This window comes from Osmerus eperlanus, chromosome 26 (assembly GCF_963692335.1).
Source record: "Osmerus eperlanus chromosome 26, fOsmEpe2.1, whole genome shotgun sequence".
In the NCBI taxonomy this organism is placed as follows: Eukaryota; Metazoa; Chordata; class Actinopteri; order Osmeriformes; family Osmeridae; genus Osmerus; species Osmerus eperlanus.
Window position 1 is genome coordinate 2,623,227 of NC_085043.1, and position 23,528 is coordinate 2,646,754.

At 40.9% G+C, this 23,528-nt stretch overlaps 1 protein-coding gene across 3 annotated transcripts in view; it reads left to right on the forward strand.

The window, feature by feature from the left end:
• Positions 1–23,528, forward strand: part of lrrc39 (leucine rich repeat containing 39) — a 127,749-nt gene that overhangs the window by 60,924 nt on the left and 43,297 nt on the right. For 2 of the 3 annotated variants that reach the window (XM_062452696.1, XM_062452697.1), the window contains exon 8: positions 11,967–12,700. The exons of the other annotated variant lie outside the window; for it this stretch is intronic. In XM_062452696.1, coding sequence (XP_062308680.1) covers positions 11,967–12,144 — 178 coding nt within the window. In that variant the 3' untranslated portion in view covers positions 12,145–12,700. Of the gene's footprint in view, positions 1–11,966; positions 12,701–23,528 lie in introns of those variants that run through there. 3 annotated transcript variants of the gene reach the window in all.

The following is a 23,528-nucleotide window of genomic DNA, read 5'->3' on the forward strand; positions in this document are numbered from 1 at the left end:
CCCACGGCCTCTCTGTACATCCTGATATCTGTCATTTTAACGGCATCATTACTGTATTCCAGCTTTTGCTCACAAGGAGTATCTCTCACCCTGCATTCTGACATGTTGAAACGCTGTAGAATTTTGTTAATGTACTTCTCTTGTGACATCTTAATGCATCCATCAGAAAAATCAAAATCAATACCAAGAAAATGTTTGAGTTGCCCCAAATCTTTCATCTTGAATTGCTCTGCAAGCATCCCTTTCACCCTTTTCAGTTTTCCTTCATCGCTTGCAGCAATGATCAAGTCATCGACCCACACAATTATGATTAATTTCCCTTCTTTAGACTCTTGGGAATAAACACAGTTGTCAGCTTGGTTTTGTGTGAAACCATTTTCAGTTAAGCAATCATGTAAAACCCTGTTCCAGTTTCTTCCAGACTGTTTGAGACCATAAAGCGATTTTTCTAGCCTATAGACTACACCCTCTTTTTCTTCATAGCCCTCTGGTGGATTGATGTAGATTTCGTGGTCGATGGGGGCGTGTAAGAACGCGGTTTTCACGTCCATTTGGTGGACCAGTAAATTTTCCTGCACTGCCTTCTGTATCACAATTCTAACACTGGTTAGATCTGCTGTAGGTGAAAACGTTTCCCCATAGTCTACCCCCATTTTCTGGCTGTAGCCCTTGGCGACAAATCGAGCCTTGTACTGGTCATTCCCATCTACACCAGACTTGATTGCGTAAACCCACCTACCCCCCACTGGTTTCTTGCCCACGGGTAGTGTTGTCGGGGTAAAGGTTTTATTCTCATTTAGAGACTGGATTTCCTCATTCATTGCTTTTCTCCATTCTTTTGAATTGTCTGACTGCATTGCTTCACCATAAGTTTGCGGAATGCCATAAACTGCTCTGCAGCAGTAGTCTACTGTGACATGCATCCCGTCACTATCACTGTCTTCTCTCACGAAGTCGTCTAGGTAATTAGGTGCCCTCCTTTCTCTAGTTGGATACCGCCTACTCTCAGGATCGACGCTTGTAACAGTTTCATTATGCTCAGTAGACTCATTTGCTGCCCTTGGACTATCGCAATGTGGACTTTTACCGGGTTCATTTTGCTCTAGAGCCTTTTCTGCACTCCTGTTGACCCCCTGCGTCCCCCTAGTCCTGACTCTGTGCCCCACATTGTCATCATTTAGATCTGGCTCATCTGTCTGTGTTTGTTTTTCTGCAGCTGTTTTGCTCACAAATTTCACCAGCCTGTGTTTTTGCACTTTGTTTGTATCTGGGTGGTACACCAAATACGCTGGGCTATTTTTATCGTACCCCACAAAACGCCCCTGATCACACCAGGAGTCAAGCTTTCCCTTTTCCTGCTTATAGTTGTAGCAAACAGACCCGAATCGTTGCATTCTGGACACATTGGGCTTTTTGTTTGTCAACATCTCGTAAGGAGTCAGCCCTGTGCGCTTGTTCAAGCATCTGTTGCGTACCGTTGCTGCTGTTTGTAGTGCGTAGTGCCAAAGGTGTTTTGGTAACTCACTTTCAATTAGCATGCACCTGCCCATCTCGAAAAGAGTACGCCACCCACGTTCTGCTGTTCCATTTTGGTGTGGTGAGTACGGAGCTGTCGTCTCATGCCTAATTTTGCTTTTCCTCAGCAGCGCCTGGAACTCACCACCTGTGAACTCAGTTCCATTATCAGATCGCACACACTTCACCTTCCCATAAGGGGATACATCTGCAAGGAATTTTTCAGTTGACTGCACTGCGTCACTCTTTTTCTTTAGAAAGTAAACAAATACTGCATTTGAGTAGTCATCGGTGAAAGACTGTGCATATTTGTACCCATCTAATGACTCAGTGGCTATTGGACCTGCAAGATCTGTGTGTATCATTTCTAAAGGAGCCTTTGCTCTGGCATCGGGGTTCCTATTTCTAGTTTGTGTAAACTTCCCTTGAATACACACCTCACACTCTTGCTCAGGCTTGCTCATTTTTCCCTTGATCTGCATACCATCAACAACATCATGTAACCTAAGCACATCATCATAATTACAGTGGCCTAGTATCTCATGCCATGCTTGGATGTCGTGGGTTGCATTACACTTATCATCAGTTGACTCAATCTCAGTGTGCAGGTAGTACAACCTGCCATACACATGAATGTCAAACCTGGTACCATATCTGGTTATCAAGACATCATTGTCTTCTTTGAAGACGACTGTGGACCCATTCGTGGTTGCTGCCTTCACCGAGAAAATGTTCTGCGGGTACGACGGCACATACAGAGCGTCCAACAGTTTTGCATTGCACCGCCGTCCACTGCTGTCGATGAGGGTAACCACTGCCGTGCCTCTCCGCTGAGCGACGCCGCTGCATCTGGTCCCATCAGCCAACTCGACGCTGTGAGTCTCCGGCCTGAAGGTGCTGTCGAAACTTGTGAACAAGGCGATGTCGTTGATGATATGGGATGTGGCCCCGGTGTCCACCATCAGGCCCCTTTCCTGGATGGTGCGCGCCGGCTTCCGCTGGTCACTGGCCCGTCCGTCCGCCATCTTGAACGCTAAGTCCTCCTTTACCTCAGCATTCTCCGACACTTTGCTCACGCCGTCCCTTCGGTCTCTGTTTTTGTCTTTTCGTCTGCATGTCGCGTCCCTGTGTGTTTCACTTTTGCAAACACTACACCACGTCTTCTGTCGACACGCTCTCGCTCGGTGCCCCTTGGTCCCGCACTTGAAGCACACCATCTCGCTGTCGTCTTTGCCCGGTCCATGTGCGCTGCTACTGGGAGGTCGCCGTCCGGTTCTCCCCTGGGTCTTCATCACGCTGTCATCGTTCGACCCGGTTGCTCTGATGTTCTCGGTTTCCTCGAAACTCCGCAATTTGGTCTTGAAGTCAGCAAATGTGATGTTTTCGTAGGTGTGCGCCACATGAATTGCGAATGGCTTGAAGCTCTCTGGCAATCCCTTCAGCACCATAGCCACCAGCAAACTGTCCCCCAGCGTTTCTCCCGCGCTTCTCAGGGCAGTTATGGCGGTCTCTGCTCTAATGATATAGTCCATTACACTTTCGCCGATGGACTTTTGAAGTGAGGTCAGCGTGTTGTACAAACTAATTATACGAGGCTTTCCCTTCCCTGCATAATAGTCTCTCAGAATATTTAATGCTTTTCTGCCATCATCTTGCGCATCTCTCATTACCAGAGACAGACTTTTGTCATCTAGCAGTAGGATCAACTCTGCATACGCGTCCGCATTTTTCTCAGGATCTGCTGCTTTTTCAGCTTCTTCTACTGGCTCATTCAACACAGTGTTTTTCAGCCCTAATAAACGAAAGTGTCCCAACAATTTAGTTTCCCAAACTTCATACTTTGCTTCGTCGCCGTCGAATACCAGTTGATGTAGCCTGCTGCTACTTGCCCTTCGTTGCTCTGCCATGCTAGCTTGCCCCTCTTCTCAGGTTAGCAGCCTTCCTCAGCACGCGATCCGTTGCAACTTTCTTGGCTTTCGTCGACTATCTTCTCCTTCAAACGTCTCCTGGGCCCATAACCTGTTAAATTTTATCAGCAGAGTGGTGCTGCTGACGATGCGTATGAAGGAGGCTGACGACTTCTCTCATTATAGGACATTTATTTCAGAACAATGAAATGTGGCCATCTGCCAGTTGGGTTGATCGCGAACTAACTTTTTAAAGTAAAGACGTTACGCATAAAAATGTCCATGTACGGGAAGTCCATTAGATCACAATACAATACATGAACATTCATCACATTAATTATTGTGTGCTCTTGCGCCCTCTTGTGTCGCTAAGAGTAAATCATATTTACAGTCATGTAACCTGAGAACATAAAAAATAGGCTTACATTTTAACAAACAGAAATTAACAGAGCGTTTCAAAAATATTATATGAACCTTTATTCGTCAGAGTCCCCGGATGCTTATGACCTTCACCCCTTTTTGGATCAGCTCTCCTTTCCAACTCTAGAGGAAACGGTAAAAGAGGAGCTAGACTCTCCCATTACAAAGGAGGAACTGTTTGAGGTGCTGTCCCATATGAACGTAGGGAAAGCATCAGGTCCCTCGGGACTACCCATTGATATCTACAAACGCTTTAAGGAGATGCTTGTACCACCGCTCCTTGATATGTTGGTCGAATCGATTGAAGCCGAACATTTACCACCCTCCATATCCAATGCCTAAATAACACTGTTTTTAAAGCCAGATAAACCCCACATAAAATGTGAGTCATATCGGCCTATTTCATTAATAAACTCAGATGCTAAGATTATAGCAAAGGTGTTTGCAAGACGTCTTGAAAACCATCTTCCTTCTCTGATCACCTCTGACCAAAATGGTTTAATAAAGGGTCGTCAAGGTTTCCACAATATTCGAAGACTGCTGAATATTATAGAAGTGAGGAGGGAATGCCCAGACACAGCGATAGTCTCACTGGACGCTGAAAAAGCGTTTGACAGGGTGGAACACAATCTTTTTGAAGTGCTTCGGTGGTTTGGTGAATACATCTGTAGGTACATGAAATTGATATGTCTCCCCAAGAGCTTCAGTCACGACAAACTTGCCAATCTCAATGATTGGCAGGATTAACATCCTTAAAATGACTGTCCTACCCAAATTTCTTTACTTATTCCAATGCATTCCACTTACACCGCCAACAAACTTCTTCCCGAATATGACTTAAGTCTTCAGAAATTTCATATGGAATAACAGACGAGCAAGATTACGCCTTTCTCTGCTATATCTGCCATATGTTGAAACTCCCAACCTCAAATGGTACTACTGGGCATGCCAGCTCTGGACAACCTCTTTCTGGTTCAGACCCAATTCATCCCTCTCATGGGTGGCCATGGAAAGAGAGACTTCAGCCAACATACCTCTTCATAGATATCTATACTCAGATAAACCGGATAAACTAAAGAAATTCACAGCTAACCCATTTCTTTCCAACTCCATTTGTGTTTGGCATGAAGTTCAGAGCTACCTAAAGGTTTCCTGTACGCTATCACAGTTCACACCCATTTGGGGAAACAACAATTTTCATCCAGGGGCAAAAGACAAGGGATTTAAACTATGGGCAGACAAAGATATTGGCCAAATAACAGATCTCTTTCAGGAGGGTGTTCTCATGCCATTTGAAGATATCAGAAAACTATTTGACATACCTGCTAAACATTTCTTCAAATACTTACAAGTCAGAGACTTCATCTATAAGACCCACAAAAAGCTCTCAATACCTGACCTCTCGGCAGGGCCGGATTAACAATTTTCTGTGCCCTGGGCAACAAGGCTCAAGGCCCCCCCCTGTGTTTGATGTGATGCTAGTTACGATTTCAAAAATTCGCATTTTTGGGACATTTATTTGAGCGCAAAATAGTTTTTTGAGCTTTATGTAAAATAAACATTTTACAAGCCGTTCTTCAATTGGTAAAATATTGTCTAGAGAAGGTGATGTCTTTTTGTCTCTTAATTTTTCAGCCCTACGTACCTTGCGTTTCTTAGCCTGGTTTAGCCAAGGAGCTCTCCACCTTTATTACTCATTTAAAAACTATTTGATAAATCGAATATAAAAGCATCATAGAATGTAAAGTAACAGCTAGCTGGCGTCAGTTACTTGTAAAATCATGTACCATCGTAACTTTTTTTGAGCATTTAAATAGGCTATATCTCTTGTTCTGCCTGTTTTGTAATATACGTGCCTAATATTTCTATACTAAAATAATATCGGCATTATAAGTATTATAACTATGATGATTTTTCAGTTGGCTAATTTTTGGTGCCCCCTCAGGAGTTGGTGCCCTACGCACAGAGCGTAGTGCGCGTTATGGGAGCGGCGGCACTGGCTACAAGACTACACAAACACTGTTTTTGACGTGATTTAACATAATATTTTGATCGAACGAGTTGCAATAAAGTACTCACATTAAGGAAAGTTAGGACTGCGTTCATAACGTGATATAACATTTTAGTTGACATTGTCCAGGGCCCCTTAGATGTCATGTGCCCCTGGGCAAGTGCCCAGTTGCCCTAATGGTTAATCCGGCCTTGCCTCTCGGCAGTAGAAAATATTGTGGTAAGCCTACACCAGAGAAGACTTATTTCCATCTTTTATAAGATTTTGTCATCTGGGTCACCAGAGACTTCTGAGGACAAGAGACTTGCTTGGTGCGCAGACTTGGGGGAGGAGATAACAGGGTCTGAATGGCAAAATATTTGTACCCAAACACAAACATCTAATTCAGGTTTCAGACTGTTACAGTATAAATGGTCTATGAAGCTGTATATCACTAGCCTGGCTCTGCCCTCCTACGTACTTCCGCTCAATTTGGATTTTGCTTCTGTACTAGGTCTGGGATTTCAGTGCATCAGTCGGTTTTCAGAAACAATTTTTTTGTGGGTCCAATCAGGGAGTGGCTGAGAACGATGACGTTGATGTTGTTCACTAGTTTGAGTTGTAGTTCAGTAATGGCGGCGGAGAAAGATGCGAGCGAAGCTATTCTGCGGTTGTGGCAACGCTGCCGAATATCCATAAGTTAATGCCAGAGCAAGAACAATCCTTGCTGAGTTTTGTTGGTGGTCATGATGTTGTGGCCCTCCTCCCCACGGGGTTCGGGAAAAGTTTGATTTTCCAGCTACGGCAGCTAGCTAAGTGGTGAAGGAGTTGGCTAAGGCGAACGCTAGCGATTGGTTATGGCAGATCAGAGTGGCTCTGGGCAGATCCAATAGTTTTAAACTTCAACAGAGTACCCACCTTCAAGGAAGTTAACGCATGGAGCGATCCCAGACCCTCTGTACAAATGAAATGTACGAGGGTCTGGTTAGGACCAGGCTAGTATATCACTCCAGAGGTTCTGAATCGTTTCAATGGTAATATTTCTGATGTATGTATTAAATGTGAAACACATAAAGGGACATTTTTCCAAGTTTATGGTCCTGTCCAAAAGTACAAGAATTTTGGAGTGAGGTTGTTAGGACACTCTCAAATGCATCAGAGGTGATTCTTCCTATGTGCCCAAGAATGTGTGTTTTGGGAATCATACCAAAGGACATTAATCTCAGCAGAGCTAACAGAAAGATGGTTACCCTAAGCCTACTGCAAGCCAGACTATTGCAAAATGTTGGAAATCTATACAGAGGCCGACTACCAAAGGGTGGCTGGAGGACATTGTTCAAGTTATAGCCATGGAAAAAATATCATATACACTGAAAGGAAAATATGCACAGTTTGAAGAAATGTGGACTTTCTTCTTGGACTTTGTAAAGGGCCCCCAATTTCTTAGGGCTCTAAAGTGACCATGCAGTCATTACCCCTGTACAATTGCTGGGCAACCCACTGTTTAATTACCCCTTGCCTATGTACCAATGAGAGTGCCATCTAGTTTTAAGTGTTTCATTTCCGTTATTTTTATCATTATTATTATTATCCAATTAACACATAAAAATAAAAAAATAAAAAGAGTTAACCTTCATTGATTTCATTCATTTGCAATATGATTAAATGATTATATTATTTAACCTTACTTTGACCATTCTTGATCTGATTTAACCCATAGAGTCAAATAACTGTAATTCCATTGGTATTGGCATCATTTGGTTAGTGTTAATACACTGTTCAGTTTACCATCTTCCTTCAAACCATAGGGGAATCAGTTTCGGTTGTTCGGTCAATATTGACCCCCTACAATCTTGAAATAGATTTGCGGAAACACCAATTACAGGACGGTACATGGTCACAGGTGAATCATGTAAATTGTAGGAACAATAGCCGATAAATATACTCATTGTTAGATTTCTATTTGTAGGCAATGAAGAAGACCAAATACAATTTCAATTATTTGTCTTTATTTCAGTGCCAAAAAGCATTTGGTCAGTTCTGAGTGCACGTCCACAGCGAGTAACATCAGCGATGTAGGCCTAAGGGCTGATAATGTTGCTAAAATAAATTACAGATTGTGACGGGAAAAGGTAACGTTAACCTAGGCATTCATCAGGGAATTAAAGCACATCAAATCGCAGTCTTAAAATCCTCTCCCGGCGTATAACTAAGCAAATTAAATTTTGTTCGAGATCGGTCGGCTGAACCAAGGTAGGTCAAGGTATCTTTATTTCGTACTCGCAGGTAAAATTGTTTTTCAGATAAATAGAATTTCGTTGTCCAGAAAAAACACCTACAAGACACAACAATTCACAACAAATATACCGGTTAATAACATCATGACAGGCTGCACCAAACACATGCATATCCCTTCTTGTATTTAACTAACTATTGCATACTAAAACATCTCTCTTATTATATAAAACCTCAATTGCCACAGGAACAAAAGTATTCCTGTAGCGTCTCGTTTTCCATCTCGGGGCCACAAACCGGCAACCCGAGGGAAGTAACTGAAACCCGTTTCTTAAGGGATGCAGCTCATCACTTAAAATAGTACTTGCCTTCCTGTACAACTGAGTTGTATAAATGTATTCTAGAGTCCGTTGATTTACTCCTATTATCTTACTCGCCCACTTGACAATTTGGTTTAACCCTTGTGCTGCCTTCGGGTCACATGACCCAAAGGTTCATAACGAACCATCGTTGTGTTTACCCAATTTTACCCAATACAAAAACAAATAAAAAATCATTTTCTTTTAACCTTTGCAATGTGGGGGGTCTGAGACAGCCCAACGGTTAAAAGAAAATGCTTCACTTTGTTTTTGTATGCGGTAAAGTTGTCGCAATACGACGGTGGGTCACAATGACTGATGGGTCAGAATGACCCGAAGATAACACAAGGGTTAAGGAGTTCTTGTTCTTCACTGACAGACTCCCATACCACACCACAATGGAAAATTACATAATGAATTCAATAAAAGCAAAATAAAACAATGACAGCATGTGTCTGTCAATGTGAAATTTGGCAAGCTTCCTAAGGCAACTCAGACGCTGATGACCTTTCTTACAGACCATTTCACAATTCAAATCAAACGTCAGTTTGGAATCAATGACTATACCTAGGTATTTGTAACTCCACACTATCCACAACCTGTCCTTTAATAGTTGTGGTAATGTGATCTACAGTAGAAGTTCTAAAATCAATAATCATATCTTTTGTTTTAGTAGTATTTAACTGTAGATAAGAATCATCACATCAAGTCACAAAATCCTCCATAACTGGACCATGGCCAGACTCATCCCCTTGTAACAGGCTCACTATGACTGTATCATCAGCAAACTTAATAAAAACTCTATTTTCATGTAGGCTTTGACACGTGTTAGTACACAAAATTTATAATAAAGGTGAAAGAACACCAGGAAAGGATATCCCATGTCTGCCAACGCTATCAGGCTCAGAAAGTGGGAGGGGATAGGTAGAAACGCAGAGTTTGGCATGGAAAACCTGCTAGCGAGCAGGTTAGTTTCACGGATTAAGTTACCATGGAAATTTACCAAAAGGTTTCGTTACCTCTCTTTCTGGAACGGGAAACCTGAAGTATGCCACTTTTCAGGGTTAACCAACTCAGAGTTTTCACTAAACCCGCTACCTGGAATACCCCCCTGATCTTACTGTTAACCTCAGAGTTTCAATGTTGTTGAACTAACTTATAACAGACAGTGTGACCCTGCAATTATGTTCAACTAGTGCACAGTGCCTGTGATGCAGTCGGTGATTAAGATGTCAGTGAAACGCACAAATATAGGTTAAGGGTTAGGGTATTATATTGGTTCTCTGTTAAATTGTCTTACCACCACAAACATCTAGACATCTAGTTCATAACAGAAGTCATTACATGCACAATGGTTGAGCCAATTGTCATAATTGTAGGCCTAATTCACCATACAGCACTTGCATGTACAGTTCTGCCTAAGGGGTGTTTTCCTTTGTGCTATGCAATGCTGTAAAATAGTCTTGTATTTGCTATATTGCGTTTGCATAAATAAGACACGACAACTGACCAAGGAGAATAAAATCATACGAACATTGTTCCTGTCGTATGCCCGTTTGTGGATCACTATATCCAAGAAACCGCCTCAAGAAAACCGACCATAGAGGCTAAAGTAGGAATAGTGCCCATGTCCATGATGCAGATGGTGATTATAATGTTGTAGTTGATTTGGTGTTAAGAGTTTGTGCACATTTGCAATGTACAGGCAGTTTTGACATCAGTAAACACATTAATACGGGCAACAGCAAGTTTCCCGGTCCCTTCCCACATCTACCAAGTTGAACAATTAGATTTTGGTGTTTCAAAAACATTGACATTTCCCTACTGTATGACTATGTTAAGCATGTGTTTTGCTCCTCTCTTTCACCAACCGTCTCTGGAGGAGGGGATCCCTCACTGAAATGCTCCTCCCAAGGTTTATTCAATTTTTTCCTCCTCTAGTGATTTTTTCTGGGAGTTTTTCCTTGTCTTCCTTGCGGGTTTAGGTTGGTTGAGGGGCAGTTCTATGGGCGTATGTGAAGCCCTCTGTGACATGCTTGCGTGTAAAAAGGGCTATACAAATACATTTTGATTTGATTAATTTATGCAACAAAATTCACTGATCTATACAGAAAGTATCTGCTTCATATTGTCATTCTGTTAGCTAGCCAGCATTTCATCCATAAAGAAAACCCTGCAGCTGATTCAATCAGCATTAAACATTGCACTCCATTGGATTATAAAAAGGACACCTGCGAAATATGAACTTTGCAGAGTACCCGGTTCTCAAGTTAATCGTGGGAAACACTGCCCTAAAATCCCATTCAAAAAAATACACAGACAGAGATTCCTGTAAGGGGTTAAATATTGTCCAAACAACCAAAACGAATTCCCCTATGGTTTAAAGGAATATGGGAAACTGAACAGTGTATTAGCATGAACCAAATAATGCCAATACAAATAGAATTACAGTTATTTGACTCTATGGGTTAAATTAGAGCAAGAATGGTCAAAGTAAGGTTAGGTGAAATACGCATTTAATAACATTGCAAATGAATGAAATCAATTACAAGGCAAACATGTTACAAAATTAAAGCTTTAAATCTTACCTACTCTACCATGATCATTGTAAATCAGAGAGAAAGCAAGAGGTGAGCAAGGAGTAGGACAGTAGGACAAGGGAGAACTGAGGAGAAGGTCTCAGGAGAGGAAGAATCCAAAGAACAATGCATTACAATTCCCTTTATACACAAGACCAACCAATCAGACCAAATCTTGAATGAGGTGTGAGAGCCATCAAGTTGAAACCGTCCAGAAACTCCAGACTTTCTCATATGAGAGGTGGGGGCAGGTTTGACACCCAGCCTTACACCTGACAGAAATACCTGGCATTATTAGAAAGATGCATTCTGACAGCACAAGAATAAAGGTGAAATGTCTTGTCATTCTTTCATAGGTTCATAGCTATATTCAACAGCATTAAATTCTTCTTCTTAACCCTTGTGCTGCCTTCGGGTCACATGACCCAAAGGTTCATAACGAACCATCGTTGTGTTTACTCAATTTTACCCAAGCCAAAAACAAATACAAATAATTTTCTTTTAACCTTTGCAATGTGGGGGGTCTGAGACAGCCCAACGGTTAAAAGAAAATGCTTCACTTTGCTTTTATCCGAAGCGACTTCCAAGAGAGAGCTTTACAAAAGTGCATAGGTCACTGATCATAACAATGAGATAGCCCCAAACATTGCGGGTAGCCAAAACATGAAGCATACATTGTGAAAAACCAAATAAGTGCCAAAGGCCAGAACCACAAGAGCATGTAGTTAAACAAGTTACAATTAAACAACATGAACCTCAAAAGTGCAAGAGTGTACCTGTAGAAAAAAGCAAGCAACAATAATATATTTCGCAGCGAGTACAATAATTTTAAATCAGTTACAACTAACCAACAAGAGCAACAAGTCTCTCAATAAGAGTCATTTGTGATTATGTACTAAATAAAGTTATGTGCTTCTGCCTAAAGGAATTTCCATCAATTGATCTACATCTATTTTTGCAGATTTGTGAATTTTCGAGACAATCCCTTAACATTTGAAATGGAACTGCCAGCCCTCAACATATCTGATGAGGATGAGGACAGCCAAGAAATGTTTGGACGTGAATTTATGCACTTCTACATCCAGGAAGCCCGGAAAAGAGTTTATGCTGTGCTTAACATGCATTGTGTCATTCGTTAGTTGCAATTTATTAGTACAGTATGTTGCAGATGACCCAAAAACAGTTTTCGTTGAGACTCATATATTAATGCTTTTTGATATAGGTTTCAAAGTCAGAACTCTGCCCTGACTAAGGCTTTTTGATTAACTACCAACCTGATGCATGGGAACGGCGGCACCAGGTTTTGGAGAGGGACATGAAACTCCAGTAAGGAGCTTGGAGAAACCCCTGTTTATAAGTGAATAGTTTGGTTTATTTTAGAGTGCTTAAGTCGTCGTAGTCGCTTTGTTGGAAGTGACAGTTTAATGGGAGCTGTGCAGACCACAGCCGCCTGACAAGTCACATCTTCGTTGCTTCTGCCAGATTAATGTAGGCTACCAAACTATTGACAGAACTGACAGACTTTTATCCTGCTCTGGGTGGTTAATTCTGCTTTGGGGCTACCTAAGTGTCATCTTTCCTTGTTTTAATGAACTGGACTTGAACGTGCATTATGTTTTCTTTAATAGACTTGTGTGGACGTAATTTGAGTTTTTTGATTTCTTGTGATGTCAATTAAAACATTATTTAATTGTTGTCTATTGTGTTGTTAAGTGGTGACTGCATTTACTGTTCATACATAATGACAGTAATCACGAAAATTAGTGGTTATTGTCAGATATTTTAGCTTTTGACTATTTCAATAAGAAACACCCAGATTCCAAAGCTGACTTGATGGATTCTTCCTTTCACAAAATTCACTGATCAAAGTGAAAGGAAAATGTTTTTTTCCTGTGTATAGGTCACGTTCAAATGACAGAAAACGGCAGACTTCACCTCTTTGGTGAAGTCTGAAACGTTACACCATGCCCTCTATTATGGTTTTGACAAATACTTGTTTTCACTGCATCTTTTGATTTGCAATCAAACAATTCACAAGTGCAAATAGAAATGCAATGTTTGCAATGTAGAAACTACAACACTTTCATAAAAAGTCCCCCCCTTTCAGGGCACCATGATGTTTTGGACAAAGGATTTGCAGGTCTTTGTGATTACTCAGTTTTTTAATTGCTGTTAGTGCAGGTATAAGAAAGCTTTCAGCATCTAGCTTCATTCAATGCTTTCGATAACCTCTGGAGTGTGTTGTTGCCATTGAAGCAAGAATACACCGGTAAAACATCAAGTAGTGATGGAATGTCACTTATGGAGGAAAGGAAGGTAGGCAGATACTCTATGATGGAGATGCTCGTTTGACCTAGCTGTGTTTTTTCTTTCTTTATATATTTTGAAGTATTTTTCCTTTTTATATCTATGGTTAAGATTTTGTTTTGAAAATACGTTTTGGAATTCAATTTAAATAAATCATTCACCTTGAGCCTCGGTGTCTTATTACAGAAAACAGGTAAACCAATAAAAACACATTTGTATTCTACATGTGACATTACTTTGAGAGTACAGGATTTAAAGTATGCTTTAAAAGGTCCACTACTTGCATTCTTAGTTCGGAATTCCCAACATAAAGGAAGAATACAATAGCCCGCCCCTCCAACAGACAGTGGGAGGTAGTGTAAAGTTGTAAGAAATGTTATTGGGCTGCAGTGTGGGCAAAGGGTACTTTCTCATTATATTCATGTGAAACTAATGGCTTGGTTGTGTTACCTATTTAAAGAACAATTGTCAGCAAAAATGAAAATATATTTAGATAAGTAGATAAAAATGTTGGTTGGTCACTTTAGTCTCATCACTAAGTAGTATTTTTCATCATAGCATTAGACATAATTTTGAAGCAATATTAACTGGCTATTGGCTTGATAACCTCAGTATAAGCAATTCAGTTTGTTGGGTTTTATAAATTTAGCCTAATTAGCAGTGTTGTTGTCAAGACCACTTAAACCGAGACCAAGTCATGACCAAGACCAGAGTGTATCGAGACCGAGACAAGACCAAGACTTTGAGTGGTCGAGACCGAGTCAAGACCAAGACTAAGGCAGGGCGAGATCGGGTCAAGACCAAGACCAAGGCAGGGCAAAACCGGGTCAAGACCAGACCACTCAAAATACACAAGCAGTAGGGTTTGACTAGGTAATAAGTTAGATTTGATCTGTAACTGTATTTGAACAAAAACATTTAAAAATATAGATGTTATTATAATGCTCAGTAGCAGTAGATAGGGTATTTAACCAAAGTGTTTAATCGCTCCGGGAAACAGTGACATAGACCACATCTAGAAAACACAAACAATTCGACATAAGACAAGGCAACAACACAGCACATCGCAACCATACAGAATTAATATTTAAACACAGAAAGCTGATAAGACGACACCATCAGCTTTCCCGACACTCACTGCAATCAGCCCCGATTTCAAAGCACAGGTTACAAATAAACCCACACACCAGTATACAACATGACTGATTAGCATTTGCAGTTTAGCATTTGGTGAATAACATACATTTTTAATACACGTTAAAAACGTACATGACAAACAATGCTCATGTACGTTGCACACCCAATTATATTGGCACAAGCCTTAGGCGTGGCCTTACCGTCACACCCTCTGCAGCCACACCCATATCACAGTAATGATATTAACAAATAAATGTAACAATGCACAGGAAATGTTGTCATATTCCCGCAGTTGTGGTCTTGACCGGTCTTGAAATAAAATCCCGAGTCCTCTTTGTCCGAAACTGAGACAAGACCGAGTAAAAATGTGGTCCATTCCGAGACAAGAGACCAAGACCGGTCTCAGGTGAGCCCCACTCACCCCCATCACCCTGTGCAACTCCCCAGTCAACACTGTTGAGTCCTTCTGCTTCCTGGGCACCATCCTCTCCCAGGACCTCAAGTGGGAGCTGAACATCAGCTCCCTCACCAAGAAAGCACAACAGACAATGTACTTCCTATGGCTGCTGAAGAAATTCAACCTGCCAATGACAATGATTGTGCACTTTTACACAGCCATCATTGAGTCCATCCTCACCTCCTCCATCACCATCTGGTACGCTGCTGCCACTGCCAAGGACAAGAGCAGACTGCAGCGTATCATCCGCACTGCTGAGAAGGTGATCGGCTGCAATCTGCCTACCCTCGAGGACCTGCACACCTCGAGGACCCTGAGGCGAGCGAGGAAGATTATGGCCGACTCCTCCCACCCTGGACTCTCCTTGTTCCAGATACTCCCCTCTGGCAGAAGGCTGCGGTCCATCAAGACTAAAACCTCACGCCATAAGAACTGCTGCTACTGGCCTCTTCAACAAAGCCAAGCACTCCCACTGACATTAACTATGCACCACGCACAAGCCACCTTTTGCCCACTCATGCTGCTCATTCAAATTCTTCTTATTTTTATATATATATTTTTTTTAAATTTTAAACTGTTTAGTTCTTAGAATTAGTTTAATTATTGTACTTTTTAAATTAATTTAAGATCCGTATGTTTATTGTTTGCACCTTCCTGCCACAGTAAATTCTGTGTTTGTGTACCATACATGGCGAATAAACTGAATTATGATTCTGATTGACCTATCGCGAAAGCCACGCCCCAAAACAGTTTTGACCAATCCTACCTTAGCTACCGGTCACTTCTTGAAGAAGCTCCGTCAAGCTTTCGGTCGTTAAGGCGCAAAATGCCACTTGGAACATACAAATCCGATGGCAACTACCCCAGGAGTTTAGAAGGCATAGTCAATTGTCCCCTTTCCACAGCCCAAAGTCCAAGAGTGAAGCAGTGTGGTATGCCCCATTCTCAGCTGAATATCTTAAAGATCAACAAACATACTTTTGTCTGTATCAACGTAGTGTTGCTAGCCTATGAAATTAGTGCCAGCAGAGGAAGCTCTGTAAAAAAGATTTGTGTACTTGCAAAAAAGATTTGTGTAGCCTACTTGCAAAAAAGATTTGTGTACTTGCAAAAAAGATTTGTGTCTCTGTAGAAAAAGATCTGTGTCTCTGTAGAAAAAGATCTGTGTACTTGCAAAACAAGATTTGTGTCTCTGTAGAAGGAGGCGGGAAACTATCTAAGCCAATTAAATATAGCAATTTCTGTGTCCAGTATCATTGGACATTTTCGTCTGTCTATCACACAAAGAACGTCAGCAAATAAGAAGAAAACTACAAAGCTGATGATTTCAATCGCAAGTCATTTGGTAAGTAGTTCTTTTATCTTTTATGCAACATTTAATTATTATTATTCGGTTAATACACTCTTAAAAGTATACATTAATGGATAAGGATCGTAGTACAATTGAGCACTACATGAACACCACCTTATTCCTATATCCATAAAAATCAACAAATTTACACGAATTGACAACACTCCACTGGGAAGAGGCCCCGGGGAAGACCCAGGACACGCTGGAGGGACTATGTCTCTCGGCTGGCCTGGGAACGCCTCGGGGTCCCCCAGGAAAAGCTGGTGGAAGTGGCCAGGGAGAGGGAAGTCTAGGCCTCCCTGCTTAGGTTGCTGCCCCCGCGACCCGACCCCCGGAAAAGCGGCAGATGATGGATGGATGGACAACACTCACATTGTCCAGGTAATGCTAGGTTTAATGACTGGTTGTCTATCTACATAAACGATTAAACTTACTACGATCCTTATCAATTAATTTATACTATTAAAGATCCTGTAAAGTCGAATTGAAAATGAGTTTTAAGTTCATCACACCACAGAAGAATGTGTTGTTAACTACCCATCCAAATTCGAATGAAAAAGCCCCACTGACAAGTATGTTAAATTAGGCTTTGAAATCGTGAGAAAATCAGCAGTCTTCTCTGCTTGAGACTGGTGGAGCCTGAAGGAGCTGAATCTCCGCCCCCTCGAATTGATTGAATTTAGCAACACTAGCTAAATCAATTGCAGATATCAGAACATACCTACTTGCAGTCTCTGAGTGTTTTATGTGTATTAATTTGTGGGGGGTCAGATGGCTGAGTGGTTAGGGAGTCGGGCTAGTAATCAGAAGGTTGCCGGTTCGATTCCCAGCTGTACAAAATGACGTTGTGTCCTTGGGCAAGGCACTTCACCCTACTTGCCTCAGGGGAATGTCCCTGTACCTACTGTAAGTCGCTCTGGATAAGAGCGTCTGCTAAATGACTAAATGTAAATTTGTCATTGCATCGTACCAGCTGAGTAACAGAATGCAATCGTCTGTGATCTGACGTAGATAGGTCGCTGTGATGTAGATAGGTCGGGTTTTTGCCCCGCCTATACAAAACCTTAGCTGAAAACGGGAGAGAAACGGTCTAACTCCACATTTCAGTGCGACGCGCTTTGCACTAATTTCAGGAACTCATTTCACACGTATATAATGTACTGAGAAGCAAATCATGGAATTTGCTTTACAGCATCTTTAAAGAGAGCAGTAAACAATTGTCGCGAAACTTTACGTAAATAATACCCATATAAACATTACGAATATGATATCCTTGTTTTTGTAACTAACTCGTTTTGTCTCCATTTTCCCTATGACTGGACTGAAGACTCAGTTTCAAGCTCTTCTTGCTGCATTGTCTTCTTAATAGGTAATTCTTCCCTTGACCTTAACATTATGGTCTCCTATTGGGCAAAACGGAGGCGAATCTAAAACAAAACAAAAGAAACAGAAAATGATATATTGAGTCTGTTTGAATTACAAATTGCAAATCAGGCCACAAATGAAAATATATCAAATACATCAGTATGTGAGACTAATGAGGACAATGAGGAGTGTCCTGTTGATAACACAATTACAATCGACAAAGAGGTTAGCCAAAGGGCAGATTTCAGTGTTTCATCAGTTCCAGATGAGAGTGACTCTTGTGGAGACATCAGTCTTAATCTTAAATTGCAACACTGGGCTTCAACCTTCTCTGTGCCTCTTGTTGCAGTAACTGCTCTTCTTCTTATTCTAAGAATGTACCTTCCTAACCTGGCAAAAGATGCAAGGACACTACTTGGTACACAGTCCAAAATAGCTGTGGAAAGACTAGGAGGTGTTGAATACTACCACTTTGGATTAGCAAAGGGGATTTTATCCAAATTGAGTAGCATCCTTCACCTACCCGATTATCTTCAAGTACTTAAACTGCAGTTTAATATTGATTATTAATCTTCCTCTTTTCAAAAGTTCCAAGATTCAGTTTAGGCCTATTCTTTGCATGATTGATTGTGACTACACAGAAACCCTTCATTGTTGGTCTTTTAAAAACCTTAAATCCCCAAAGACAGTTATGCGAAGTGATAAGCAGCTGTCCAGACGCCAGCCTTGAACTAGCCTACTGAGTAGCTATATCTAGCTAGAATTGACTTGGTTAGGATAGGATCGCATATATATCGTCATATACAGACCTATTTGAGAAAGTCAATAGGCCTTCATCTAGACTACCAAACTGGCATATGGTATACCAGTAGCAAACCGTGACTCTTAAACCTTGGCCCTCTGAGCCCAATTACTCGTCACAAATTCACAAACATATTACTGCCGATTTTCGCATCTCATATTTGCTGCGGCGAATATGAAATTATAGGTGAGCACTAAATTACAAAAAATCTATATTTGCAAGCCCGCATGAAGTGGGGTTTGATCGCCCGAGAGCAAAAAACATACAACTTCGTAGCCGACTGCTTTACTAATCGAGCTATTCAATTAAATTCAGTTATGTATTTCTTAACTACCTTGGCCTTCAGGCAACAATACCCGGCTGAACTTTAAAATCTATATGGCATAATATCAATGTTTATGAATAATAACCACATTTATATTTAATGACATGTTCCATGTAAACAATCTGCCTTGCTTCACAGTAGTTTTCAGCTTATAACTAGGGTTGGGTACCGAAACCCGGTTCCACTATGGAACCGGTTCCTACACAACCGGTAGGAATCGGACCGGATTAGAACGCACATTTCGGTTCCTCATTTCGGTTCCACTTAATGTGTCGACTGAAATATTTTCCCTCTGTCGCTCCGAAACGGACGTAAAATATCACACTATTTGAGTAGTCTACCTTTAGCTAGCTACCGTAAATGTAGGCTACTTTAAAAATGCCATATTTTCCCTCTGGGCTCACCAAAACGAATGTAAAAGCATATTAACTATTCACTGCACGTGATCGCTAGTAAACATATTACACTTGCTCTGCTAGTCTATCGTTAGCTAGCTTTTAGTGCATTTAAAATGCCTAAAGCGAAGCGGTCGAAAGTGTGGCTGTATTTCACAGCCAAGGATTCCGCCATCGCAAAATGCAACAAATGTTTAAAAACGATTACGTGTAAAGGGGGAAGCACGTCGAATTTATTGAAAAATGCGGCGACACACGGAATACTTCTTAAAGCAGAGGGATCCACTGTGTTCGACAGCTTGCGGACATGAGTCTATGGTCCCGGGGACAGCCTCCCCAATTTGTCTGCCCTTTCAAACTCATACCTGTGTCTACAGGCGTCTTCGACTAGCCTGGCTCTGCCCTCCTACGTACTTCTGCAAAATTTTCATTTTCCTTCTGTACTAGGTCTGGGCTTTCGGTATATTAGTCGTTTTTTTCCAGCCCCATTTTTGGCGGTCCAATCAGCGAACAGAGGGAGTGGCTGAGAACGATGACGTTGATATTGTTCGCTAGTTTGAGTTGTAGTTCAGTAATGGCGGCGGAGAAAGATGCGAGCAAAGCCATTCGGTCCGTTGTGGCAACTGCCAAATATCCAGAAGTTAAAGCCGGAGCAAGAACAATCTTTGCTGAGTTTTCTTGGTGGCCATGATGTTGTGGCCCTCCTCCCCACGGGGTTCGGGAAAAGTTTGATTTTCCAGCTAGCTCCGTTAGTGGGGAAGGAGTTGGCTAAGGCGAACGCTAGCGATTGGTTATGGCAGATCCAGAGTGGCTCTGGGCAGATCCAATAGTTTTAAACTTCAACAGAGTACTCGCCTTCAAGGAAGTTAACGATTGTCAATGGAGCGATCCCAGATTCTCTGTACAAATGAAATGTACGAGAGTCTGGTAGGACCAGGCTACTCTTCGACACCATCTGAGAGAGTTTTCTCCTGTGCAGGACATGCCATAAGTCAGGAGAGGTGTCGTATCTTGCCAGAGAAGGCAAATATGGTTATTTTTCTGCATAAAAACTGCTAAAATAAATTCCTTGTCTGTGCTAAAGTAAATTACTTGTCTGTGCACACTTTCATGGCGATTAAAACCTTTTCTGATTCTAAAGTTTGAAGATGGTTTAGTTAGCATACCAACTCAACATTTATTTTGTTGTTAATAGTGTAACTGTTATTTATTGTTAAATTATTGTAGTTGTATGTTAGATGACTTAGGTTTACTTATTATATATTTAAGTAGGCTACTTTAAAACGTTAATATATTGTTACATAATGTTACATAATTTTCCATTTAAAAAAAACGGTATAAAAGAGCCTCTCTTTGATTAGCCTACTTTCATTTTTCAGTTTCTCAAGAATCGGTTTAGGAATCGGAATCGTTTTAAAAGCACCGGTTCAGCATCGGAATTGTATGAATCAAATAAAAACGATACCCAACCCTACTTATAACACAGTAATTGGGTGTGCTCAAGCCTTCGGCGAGATCACAACCTTTGTTCTCTCACATATATATTATTGTGAGAATGCTGTTAAGCATTCTCACTATTGTTTTCCTGTTTCTCTTTATTATTATTATTATTATTGTGAGAATGCTGTTAAGCATTCTCACATATAAAGAATATCTCTGGTTTCGGCAGAGTCTTGGGTCTCGGAAAATATCCTTATATTTTGGATTGGACGTACAGTTGTGCGTCTAGGTTATCTTGTTTGAGGTGTGGATTCTAGCTACATTTCTCTTATTCTCTGCCCTCAGCGCGTTAGCAATCATAGCTGCACCATCACCGTAACGACAGACACGCACCACTCAGTCTCTCACACAGGTGATTGGTACGTTTACTTGACCATGAGAAACACGATTACTAGAAATTGTCGGTTTATACCAATAATACGATTACTCCGTTTACATGTGTAATTAGTTATGCGATTACTCAATAAACGCGTCTTCTTTTTTATTAATCGTTGTATGCTCCACGGCCAAAACTTGCACCATCATCCTTCTGCAACAAAGTGTCGCCGTGTCTTCCTGTATCGGCTCTACTGCTGTATGTTCCATTCCATCAACACATTGAATCCTACTAAGAAAGCCGAGTAAACACACTCAATGGTAGGCTACATCTGCTACTGCTATTACTATCCCAACTATAATTTCATCTGTTAAAACGATAATATTCTTGTTACGACTAGCTAGCCTACTTCTTCTGTTTAACAGTTCAGCTTTCAGCTTCTCCCACATTGTAGGCTATTTTAGCTCTTAGCTTTGTTAAGATGATGCAGTTCAGCTTCCACACTGCCTCTTTTGTGTGACTCACACATTTTTGAAATTCATTTCAGCTTGCGGGTATTTTCTCATTTCTCACTTTTATACTTTTTAAAATATTAAGGTTTTTGTGCAAATTATTCTCCCTTTAAAAGTAATGGTAAATCCTTTCAAATCATTGTTGGAATGCTGCTCCAGCCCCAGCTCAAAAATACCTTTCGGTTGCTTTGAAGCTTCAGCTTATAACTTTCTACTAAATTTTCACTATTTTCAGCTTTTTTAGCATGGTCAGCTATCCCCATTCAGGTTTTCAGCATTCTCACTGCTGTTTCGCAGGAACAGCCGTTTCTAGTTATTATTATTTTTTTTATTTCTTTTTGCCCCCCTAAAACTCAGTCAATATTTGGCCTACATAGACAACGTAGGTGTCAAAAGTTTCGTCTTGGTAGCGATTGAGTTGCTTCTATTGGAATTTACGTTCCGTTGCATGGTTTAGGCTGAAGTTAAGTTTTTGTGGCGAAAAGTGAAGCTAACGGTGGCTAATTTGCTAGCCACAGTCACTGACGTTACTAACGTCACTACGTCACTAACGTCACGAAAACACGCGTGACTACCTTTGTCAGAACATTCGTTTCGCATCTGTTAACTTGGGGGATAGCTAGGCTAACTATAACTTTACTGCAAGGCAGCTGCAGAAACGCCACAAGCAAAGAGGCCAGGGTGATAACTATTTACTCATTTTACTTTGTGATATGACACACAATTGTGATGTGTAATGTACAGTATAAGCTGATATTATTAAGGAAGTACATCTACTTTCGGAAACAGTAGTCTACTATTTCACTGAAGTATTAGCATCATGACATTAGCCTGTGTTGCCCGGGCAACACATACTACAGTGGTCTATGATGTAGCGTTATCTGTTTTCAATCGTTAAAATAAACATTCCTCACATATACATTTTCGTTGTAGGATTTATTCTGACATTAGTAAACGATTTGTTGGTGAAATTACCAGTACCTGTGGTTTCAAACCAGTGTAGCTCACTGCAACGCTGTAGCTTACGCGAGACACACGACAAAAACATCTAACTTACACAGCTGTTTAGGAAGTCAAACGGCGACAGAACATGTTCGGCACTCCCCTTACTTAAATCAAAAGTCTATCTAACTACTAACCTGAACTTCATTGCCACAGCCTAAACGTTGTCAATCTGTTCATGAAAATAATTAATTTCAGCTTAAACCGTACAACGGAACGTTAAATCCAATTCAACCAACGCAATCGCTACAGTACCAAGACGAACACAGCAGTAGTCTAGTACTGTACCGTAGTAGTAGAATTTACCGGGGCAGCTTCTCCACACAGGGCTAAATCGCATTTTGCGTTGTTACTGACAATGATCGCTACCAGTGAGCTTTTTATAAATGAGCGATTTTCCACTAAATAAATGTCAATCTTATTTACGTTTTGGGGGCATATTTTCAGTTAGCAGATGGTACTGTTTGAATCGCGATTCCATCTTCTACTGCCGGTAACGTCGTAGAATAATCTTCAAAGGGGGTTCTTTATTAATGAATGAATGCAATGAGTAGGCTAAATGCCTGAAAATATCATGAGAAGGGAAAAACTTAAAATGACGTTTAAATCATAGAGATTAGGTCAATTTTTACACCGGTCTGCCAAATTTATTAGTTTTGATTCAACGATGAGGCTGCCTCTTGCAGGGGAAATGAGAAGACATCTATTTCATTCTACACTTCACTCGTATTTTCAGTTGTAAATGAGCAGCAAATATGCTTTTAAATCTATGTAATCTTTATAAATAATAAGTATGCATTTTTATATAACATATACAGAAATATCAGTTGTAAAAATGTCATTCAAAAACGGACCCCTGTGCAACCGACGCAAGCAAGCACACCCTACAATTTCCCCAGAAATTGTACCCTCTCTAGTTACATTTATCTTTGTACATAAATATGACATCTAGTGGTCAAAGATAGTAAATCAATTTAATCTGCCAATGACAAAACACAGATTCAACAGATTTAGATGAAAACCTGACAATCAAGGCCGGATTAACCATTAGGCC